We start from the raw sequence: 10254 nt of genomic DNA on the forward strand, positions 1-10254 counted from the left end.
CCCATTGCCTGTCTGTGTCGCTATCACACAGAAATGCTGTCATCTAGATGTTCTTCTGCACTGCATTAAAGTTCCTTTCTTACCGGTCTCTAAGCTTTTGTAGAGTGTCCGCCTCCACATGCCATCTTCAATGGGAACCATACTGGTGGAAACGTAGCTCAGTTTTCCCCTGGAATGTCAGTGCTGTACACCTGTGACCCAGGCTATGTGCTGGTGGGGGAGCCCCTCCTGCTGTGCACACATGAGGGGGTCTGGAGCCCAGAGGCCCCCTACTGTAAAGGTGCGTGGTCTGCATTATCTCTTATTGTTCTTCTTAGTAAATCAGTCTGTTCCAAATAGATGTGTTCACAGTTATGTACGTTCAACTTAAAATAGCCAAAGAAAGGCATTAACAGGAATATTTAGTTAAATGCATTTGATTCGATTAATGTATTACTTAATATAAGGTTCTCAAAATAAGAAAAATGGCCTAGGCTGTAGTCTGACTAGCAAATGACCACTTATACAGTTGACTGGATATAGAAAGTTGAAGTGCTTTCATAAATTAAAGCACAGTTTGTGTTTTTCTTGTGGTTGCAGTTAATGATAAGCGTGCATTTGATAAAATACCAAAAAGAGCAGAATGGTCTTTTGAGTCTATTTCCTGTGTATGGTGATGGGATTATGCATACATTTTTATAAAAGTTTCAAAAAGTCATGATCATAAACAATGTATGAAATGAGTAATAACTTCATACCTAATATTACTGAGCACTTCTTAACATATGCCAGATCCTGTGTATAGCCCTGTACACATATCGTCTCCTTTAGTCTTGGCAGGATCCATAGCAGGGTGCTGCTGTTGCCATCCCTGTGGTCTAGATGAGGTTCTAGTGACTTGTAACTAACCCACAGTCACAGAGCTAGGAAGAAAAAGAGTGGGGATCAAATCCAAGATCTCACACTCTGGATGCCTACACTGAAAAGATGAAGGAAGGAATGAGGAAGCACTCGCATGGTAAAGAATTAGAGAGTAGACAAGACCCAGAAAAAGATAGTAACTTGGAATATTCAGTATGACTCCTTCAACTCTCTCCATTTCTCCCAGAGGTGATTAGGATCATCTACTGCTATTAGTAAAGCATAGAAGCGGAAAGAAAGCAATTCGGCTGAAATCACCCAGGAGTTATTAAGAGAGAATGCTGACACCACAAAGGCTGTGCTTAGGACATTATTTCGCTGATGCTCTGCTTACTGAGAATGAATTAAATTGGTTTTGTGAATGTTTCCTTAAGGGCAGTTTCTATTTTCTTGCTACAAGGACAAAGTATGACTCTGCTTCCTTTGGATTCCTCTCCCTGCAGAGGTAAACTGCAGCTTCCCTGAGAACACAAATGGGATCCAGAGGGGGCTGGAGGCTGAGAAGATGTACCAGTACGGCTCCATTGTAACCATGGAGTGTGAAGATGGGTACATGCTGGAGGGCAGTCCACAGAGCCAGTGCCAGGGCGACCAGCAGTGGGACCCTCCTCTGGCCATCTGCAGATCCCGTAAGTGCCGAGGCGTCACTGCTGCTTGCATTTAGCATGGAGATTGGCCAGCAGGAGATCTCCCTCAGCAGGCTTCCAGGTGACATAGATCTGTGACCAGGCGCACTAACAGATGAATTTGAAACTGCTGGTCCCCTCTAGAAAAAGCACACCTTCCTGAGGATGGGGGAACTAAATAAAAGATAATAAAAAGAGGAGAACGTTAACTTAATAGGAGCAAAAATGCAAAACTAACAGCCTTTCATTTAGAGAGGACTCGCACCTGAGACTCCCTGCTTGCTGAATCTTGATTTCAAAGTGCTTATTAATTCAGTAGGAGCTCCAAACATGTTAACTCACTTGTGATAACAATTAAAATTTGCACTGTATCCTGGGGAATCATGGATTATAAAGCCAAGTACATCCTTCTTTCTCTTTATTGGCAACCTCCCCCAGCCTACCTAATTCAAGTGAAAAGAAAATACAGTGAGGCTTTATATATAAAAGAATAGCTACAACTCAGGGACCAATTACATCATAAATAGACCTGAAAGGGGGCTGAGTGTTGACTTCTGGGGCAACACCAGAGGATGATGGGACTTGGGGCACACTGACTTGTGCTACTAGACTGACATTTTCATTGCTTTGTATTTTACTTAGGTTCATCTGATCCCTTTCTTTATGGTAAGTTTCTTTACATTCTTGAGGAAAACCTCTTATGATGTTTTATACATACATATGTCTATATTCTATACCCTACCTATTAATATTTTTTCATTTTAACTCAATAGCTATCATCTTCCTTTATGTTTTAAAGATATTTTAACATACATACCACATTACAAAATTTGGGATAGAATTATCTATCCTTTGGGATAGAATTAGATAAATATTTAAACAGCCAACTACTCTTAATTTTTAATAGAGCTTCAGTTTATTAACTCTTGGTGTTTTGCATGATTTGGTACTATTGCAATAGGTTTTTTAAAATTCTGCTGTAATGAAATGTATTTTCCAACCGAGAATCCAATGTTGTTAGGCAGAAACATGAGATCCTGGTATCCTCTGCTCCTAATTTCAACACAGTGACAAGAATGTCACTAACAAAATTGAAAGGAACAGGAAAAGTCACAGAAAAAGGACTAGAACCCCGTGCTCATGTGAGTGGTGCTGTACTAAAATGCAGACTGACTCCAATCAGGAAAACCTTAAGCCCAATTATGGCCATTCAAGAATTTAGAATTTATAATTGAGAAGAGTTAAGTGTAATAGTCATGTAAACATTTGGTACCAGTAGGCCCCATTATCAGTTCATAATACATTTCTTTTTAGCATTTGATATTCACTCTCCCCCTCCTGCAGGTATTTTTCTAGGCCCAGGACTTCTTCTCTTGTTGGTTATTGCCACCTTATGCATGATATCAAAACTCAGAGCACGGTAAGTCCAAACACTTAGCCAAAAGATTCAGTAAGCGTTGGCTTCTTCTAAACACATAAGCAGAAGTTGTATTAAATGAATACTGCGATGTGCTAATTGGTATAAAGCATCTTGTGATATGCTTTATATCAAGACAATTGGGAGGGAAACCTCTTGTAAGGACTTAAAAGATATAAATGTGTACCTTATTTTGTCTAATGATTGTTTATTCAGGTAGTACATTATAAAACAAAATGAAACAATATAGGAAATAAAAAGAAAAACCACACTAAAAAGCCTCATGGTGACAACTCCAGACAACTCCACATATATTCCTATATAACACTTCTCTTATATTCTGTATTCTTTTTTCTTTATGAGGTGAAATTTTGGAGGTATAATTTTTCATCGTGAGTTACTTTTCATTTAGACTAATGTACATGTTTTTGTATCTACAAATGATTTATATTTAATAACTCTTTCTGTGTTGCAGAAAATTTAGGTTGCTTCCACAATTGTCTTGATAGTAAATAAAGATACAAAGAATGTTTTTTGATAGACCTAGTTCCATATCTACTTATATCCTTAAGATATATTTCAGAATTACTAGGGAAAAGCCCGCGAACATTTAATGTACTTAATAAATATTGCCTATTGGCATTTCAGAAAATTTGTTCTAACTTGATCGTATATCAAAGTAATTAATTTAACTGAATATCTTGTGTTTCTTGATCCCTTTTGCTCCTTCACTGATCTGTTATTTCATCACAAACCACTGTGTGTTTCATTAAGATGGATTTATACAACTATAATATCTAATGAGGCAAACCCCTCCATATAATTTTTCAGGACTTTCTATTTCCTGGTTTTTCTTACAGGTGCTTTTTGAATCATTTGTCATCTTTCTGAGAGCAAACATGTTGTGATTGCATTTAGGTCTGTAGGTTGGTTTCTGAGAATGGCATCTTTTCTGTGATGTGTTCCTTTCAGAAATATCCTAGGCCTTTTCATTTATTCAAGTAAATAAATTTGTAGAAAGTATACATATTTTGTAGGTTTTGTGCTGGGAATTGAACCCATCCTCATGCCTGCTAGGCACGTGCTCTACCACTGAGCTACATCCTCAGCTCTCATTTTATTTTTATTTGCTAAGTTGCCTAGACTGGCCTTGAACTTGTGATTCTTTCACTCAGCTATTTTCATGATTGTCTAAATAAATATATTATTAAGTTTCTATTTTTGTTATAATTTTTTGTCCTGAAATTAGACAGACTTTTACATTTTACTATTAAGTTTTTTATCATTTGAATCTGGAATTTATTTTGTGATAATGGTCAATATAATTCACTGGCACTTTTTTCTATCTAGTCAACTGTTGCAAAGCCTGTTTTAAGAAAAACATGCCTGTCTCATTGGTTTGTAATATTTTGGGCTACATCTTATAATTAACTTTAAATGACATCTAGGAAAGTTTATTATACACTGTCTTATTCTAATAATTTTTTTGAGTTATCTAGTTGTCTCAGTAAAAAACTGTATTTTCAGCCAGCCACAGAAGCACATGCATATAATCCCAGCTACTCAGAGGCTGAGCTAGGAGAACCACAAATTCAAGGCCAGCTTAGGCAACTTAGCAAACAAAAATAAAATAAAAAGAGAGCTGAGGATGTAGCTCAGTGGTAGAGCACTTGCCTAGCAAGCATGAGGACTGGTTCAATTCCCAGTACAACACCTACAAAATATATATACTTTCTACAAATTATTATTTTCTCATACTTTCCTGTACATTTTTATTTACTTATTTATTGTTGTCTCATTTCATTGCCTACAGTGTTAATGAATGTCAACTATTTGCTATAGACACTTCTGTATGTTGTTGTTATCTAGCATATGCATACGTGGCTTTTTAAAATTTGACCAAGAATGTTACAGAACTAGAAAGGATATGAGGAGAGATAATGACCATGTCCCTTCATTTTGTTCTTATACAGTAAGTGCTGAATGCCTCCTATATATTCAAGAGAGAAAATGCTCTCAAAAAATAAGTACATATAGATATATAGACCTGTCATTTGCATAGCTTTCCTCATAGGAAGTTAAAAGATAATTTTAGCTAAGAGTAGTGAAAAATTTAAATAAATAGGAAATGTGGTCTCTATCTCTTTCCTTCACACTACTAAAAGTATCATCAGAGCCCTGCATGTGTAGGAAAATTTGCAAACTTGGGGAATAACTAGAAGTTAAAATAATTCAATGTTCTAATCTCCTTATTAGCATGTTATATCATATACTATATTTAAATGTCTTAATTGGTATGACCCCAATAGATATGTCAAACTAAATTCTTAAGTGTCACTCACTGGCTTTATTTCCATTTTTAACCTACTTAAATTTATTTTCTAATAATTGATACAGACATATGAGTTTCTCTGAATAGTTTTTGGTAAATGAGATAAGAAATAACTCATCAAAAAAGCAACATCTATTGGCAAAATCGAACAATTGAATATATGAACAGTCATCCATATATTTCAAAAAGACTATCCTATACTTCTCTATCATCTAAGATATTTTAACTATCTAAATCTCTCATTGGCCTAAAAATTGCAATTAAATAATACTTTCCATGTATCGCCTATGAGCTGCCCTCTTAAATATGGGAGTGAGTGACAAGTTGTAACTAACCTTAATAATAATCTTCTCCAGTAATTTGTTTCAAAGCTGACAATGACAGTGTAATCACATTTTATTGTCATTCACTAATTCCAATAAAGGGACTTTCAAAGCACATTAGTGCTGCAGAGATAGCTCAGTGATCCAGCACTTGCCTAGCATGAGTGAAGCCTTTGGTTCCATCCCCAGAAATAAACATACACACACGCGCGCGCGCACACACACACACACACATATAAAGTATATGTACTTTCAAAAAATAAAATTAAAAATATTCTCTTGAAATCTACAAAACTGTTTAAAATTTGTACTGTTGTGTGAATATATAAAGATTTTGAGTCAAGCTTTCTTTTAAGTTGGAATGGAAAATTATGTGTCCCACAGTGCTAAAGTTCTGATCATATGATAAAATAAAGGTTTTTCAATTTATCTCTTCAATTTTAGAGTCATGAGTGTTAGTCATTAAGAGTCCTAGATATGGGGTAAAGCTGTGCAGGGTCAGCTTCTGACTTGAACATTTATAAAAGCATCAAGTGTTTTGTTTTTACATAGCTGTTTCTACATAGAAACACAGATGACTGATTTGGGTGTTTTTTTAACTTCCCCCCAAAAATTGTGTCATCATGATAGTCAAGACAATAAAATGAAATTGTCTGTGAAAAACATTTACCATGTTTTGGGAATTATGGGGAGCAAACAACTACACAACTTTATGTTGTAAAAAATAATTTATTTTTCTTATTTCTTTGATGTAGTCATTATTACACAAATTCAAAGCCTAAAGAAGATCTTCATTTAGAAACACGAGAAGTATACTCTGTTGATCCATACAACCCAGCGAGCTGATCTGAAAACAAACTGGTATGAAATTAAAAATTTTTATTAATTTATATATCAAGGTTGCCTTTCATTTTAAGTATAGTACTAAGTATTTATGGTTTTGACTATCCCACATGTGTTAGCATTGTTAATTTACCTACTGTATTATAACAAATTATGTTCCTAGTTTTCTTTAAACTACATTAATCCATCCAATAAATATACTAAATAGCAAAATGGTTAAGAAAAAATAAAAAGATAAAGAGAATTGAAGCAGGCAACAGGGATGGCAAGAACAGGGTGGTTGCAAGGGAAGTCCTCACCTAGAAAAGGGCATTTGACAAACGCTAGAGGGAAGAAATCAGCCAGTTGTGTGGCCTCACAGAAAAAGAACACAGGCAAAAACCAGTAGTAGAAAGGCTGTAAGGAGGTGCATTCCTGCTATGCTGGAAGCACAGCAAGTGTCCAGGTTGGTCTAGAGCCAGTGGACCAAGGGTAAGAGTGGTGGAGGTCATGAGAGATAAGAAGCAGGGGAGAGGAGAATCAGGTCATTGTAGTGAGCTGTTAGTCTGAGATGGGAAGCACTGGAGTTTTAAGTAAATGAACTACATAATCACCTTAACTGCTGTGTTTAAAAAAAAAAAAAAAAAAAAGGAGAGAAGGACTGGGGATATAGCTCAGTGGCATAGCGCCAGTTTGGCAAGTGCAAGGTCCTGAGTTTGATGATTCCCCGGACCAGAGATAGATAGATAGATAGATAGATAGAGAGAGAGAGAGAGAGACAGACAGACAGACAGACAGAGACAGAGACAGAGGAAGGGAGGGAGGTTATAGGAGGCCAAGTGGGAAGACTTTAAACAGTGAAGAGGCTTTACAGTAACTCAGGCAAGAAATTGTGAGTGGATACCACCAAGCTTGAGAGAATAAGTCAAAGTCTACATGCATTTTTAAGATAGTGACATTAGAAACTGCTGACAGTTTCACAGTATGAAAGGGACAAAGAGGTGGCAATGATATTTTTTGACCTAAGAAGATAAAAGGATGGAATTGGTATTAATTAAGAGGTGAGGAACAAGTATGGGAAGAGAATTCAGGAGTTCCACTTGAAGCTGTTGAGCGTAAGGTTTCTAGTACACATCCAAATAGAAGTGTCAAGAAGGCAAGAAGTGTCAAGAAGGACAAGTCTGTACTTGAAGCAGTATGTCCAGGCTGGAGATCCCAATTTGGACCTTGTCACTATCTGCATTTATATATCAGTGAGACTGAATAAGGTGGTGAAAGAAGGGGCCAACAGAAGACCAAAGAAACTGGTTTTATGCAAGACAAAAGCCCTACCGTACGGTGCTCGAGAAGTCAGGTACAGAAAGGTCAGTGAGAAGAGAGTGACCAACTCTATGCAGTGCTGTTTTAGGTTAAAAAGGCGAATAGTGAGGACTGACCATTGGAACTTAGCACAAGATTTGCTGGTGAACTTGAGCTTTGGTGGAAAGTAAGGAGGTGGAAGCCTGGCTAGAATGAGCTTAACAGAGAATGAAAGGAAAGAAGTCTCACATACCAAAAGCAGATAGCTCTCTCTAGGCATTTTCCTATAGAGATCATGAGATAAGAAAGAATGATAGCAAGAGTTAGAAGTAAGGGTAGGATGAAGTCTGGGGAAATATTTTTAGGAATGGATAAATAGAAGCTCCCTGCATGCAAATGCGAATGATCTAGCAGGAACAGAAAAGTGAGGCAGGAAAGGGAGCAGAATTGCTCGAGCAACCTCTGGGTGCACTAAGGGAACAGGATCGTGCTGCTGGAGCAGAGGAGCTGGTCGGAGAGAGGGGAGCAGAAGGTAAGGCAGAACAGCTGGGAGGAAGAGAAGGTGGGAGGGAGGTGTGATGGTGGATGAACATGTCCTGTTCTCTTCTAGTAATGCTGTTTTCTTGGTGCAGAAAGCAAATTAATCAGCTGGGAAATGTGGCAGGGTTTAAGGAGAAAGAGGGAGGCCTTACACAGTAGATTGAAAAATGAATGACAAGGAGTGCAGAAATGTTGACATGCACCATGAAGGGCCCATTTGAGGTTCCCAGGATAAAATGGGGTGAACAGTGGAAGGTTTTCTCTGCCCAGGCATTATGGTGAGGGGTGTTTGTGTTTAATCTGATTGCCCCTCGCTGTCACATGGAAAGAGGGATATTATTCGTAGGTCACACCAAGCTAAAACAAGAAACAAATGAGAAAACCAGGCCTGAAAGGGTCTCCTTGCCAAGGTCAGGAACTCGAGTTCCAATGTGGCTTCAGACTGCTTTCTCCCATCTAACTTATAAGATATAAAATAAAGATACCACCTCTTCCCACTTGGAACTTATTTTGGTGAGCTAAATAAGACTTACATGTATAAAGCTACAAGAAAAAAGTCCCACAAGCAAGGTACAGAAAAGCTGCTGTTGATTACTTGCTGCTGAGGAGTCACAGAGGCGGGGAGGAGGACAGGGACACCGTGCTCTCCACAGCCAGACCATTAAGGGCCCAGTGTAAAGCCATCCATAAATAGCTGTTGAGTGAATATATGAAGTGAGAATGAGAATATTTTTCCATTTCTTCCTTTCAGTCTTATGCATGTTTATTGATACAAATTATAGCATTACTTGTTCCAGAGTATGTTATTTGAAGAAGCACCTATAACAGAATGATGTCTTCTAGTGGGCTTTATAATGGTTGTATTTGGCATGCAGACAGAATGTTAACACTTTGTTATTTCAACTTTTGAATTTCTCTGCCACTACTCATGCTGCCGCCTAAACAGAAGATCTATTTCAGTGGGCCATCTGGCTTGGAAACCAATTGAACATTGCCTGGCAAGAAGCCGCTTTAAAACCAGCAAGTCTCTTTGTGCGGTCTCAAGATCAGTGTGATTTTTACAAGCTAGAATTTCCTGTGCGCACTTATTCTCATGCAGAACAAAGCAGGTTTGCCTGACGGTAAAGGCGGGAGCCCAATTTCACACCTGTGCTCATCAAGGACGCTCTGAAGCCTCACTTGTCATCAGCCTGAAGTCAGGCTGTGGCTATAAACAAATGCTTGGCTTGAAAAGTGTCACCTTCTCTAGGAAGGCACTAGAAGTGCTGTCCTTGGAGCTGGATCCATCTTCATTTGCAAACAGCATACTGATCACTGCCATATGCTTTGGGTTGCAATGTAGCTTTAATTATTCAAACCAAATTTGAAATACATCCTCTGGTTGTGATGGGCACCTTTATTGGGAAGGCTGGCTTTGCCTTAGTGGTAGCATCCCACCTTTGATATGGTTAAATATTTCATTTTTATCCCCAGTGGGCTGGGATTTTCCCTCACAATACTGTGTGTTCTTTGCCTTCCCATAACCAATAATTCCAATTTGCACAAAGTTTTGATGTTTTAAGAGTCAGGTTTTAATTCTAAAAATCTGATGTACAAGTCAAGCTTTGGATATTTCATTAACAGTCTTTACATAAGCTTCTGTTAGTAATGTATACATTACCATTCAAATAAACTGTGTTTTTAAAAAAACACTTGCCTTATGTGATTTTGCTGTTCTGGAGTCCATGAATTCTTGAAAAATAGACATTGTCCCAGGATCTTTAGAGTTTATGATTTATCAGCTGTTCTTTCTAGATTTATAGCTTGGTCATTTTAGCCAAACTCTCAGCCCACAAATCGAACTCCCTCACCCCAAGACTTTGTCTCATATTTCTCAGCCAACATCTTCCTCAGTCTATGCACCCTCTCCTACACACTCTAGGCTTAGCTGCCAATATTCTCTGTGCAAGCATCTAAACTGTTGAAAAAGCAAAACCTTGCTCTTGGGTGACCACA

The 10254-nt window shown here is 37.8% G+C and overlaps 1 protein-coding gene across 1 annotated transcript in view; it reads left to right on the forward strand.

Annotated features, from left to right (window-relative positions):
• Positions 1 to 9948, forward strand: part of Cr2 (complement component (3d/Epstein Barr virus) receptor 2) — a 33930-nt gene extending 23982 nt beyond the window's left edge. Inside the window, exons 14-19 of the mRNA XM_005375433.1 lie at positions 95 to 280; positions 1344 to 1529; positions 2169 to 2192; positions 2871 to 2946; positions 6354 to 6459; positions 9206 to 9948. Coding sequence (XP_005375490.1) covers positions 95 to 280; positions 1344 to 1529; positions 2169 to 2192; positions 2871 to 2946; positions 6354 to 6444 — 563 coding nt within the window. The 3' untranslated portion in view covers positions 6445 to 6459; positions 9206 to 9948. The remainder of the gene's footprint in view (positions 1 to 94; positions 281 to 1343; positions 1530 to 2168; positions 2193 to 2870; positions 2947 to 6353; positions 6460 to 9205) is intronic.
• The last annotated feature ends 306 nt before the right edge of the window (positions 9949 to 10254 follow it).

Source organism: Chinchilla lanigera, unplaced genomic scaffold, assembly GCF_000276665.1.
Source record: "Chinchilla lanigera isolate Chin_1 unplaced genomic scaffold, ChiLan1.0 scaffold00005, whole genome shotgun sequence".
NCBI lineage: Eukaryota > Metazoa > Chordata > Mammalia > Rodentia > Chinchillidae > Chinchilla > Chinchilla lanigera.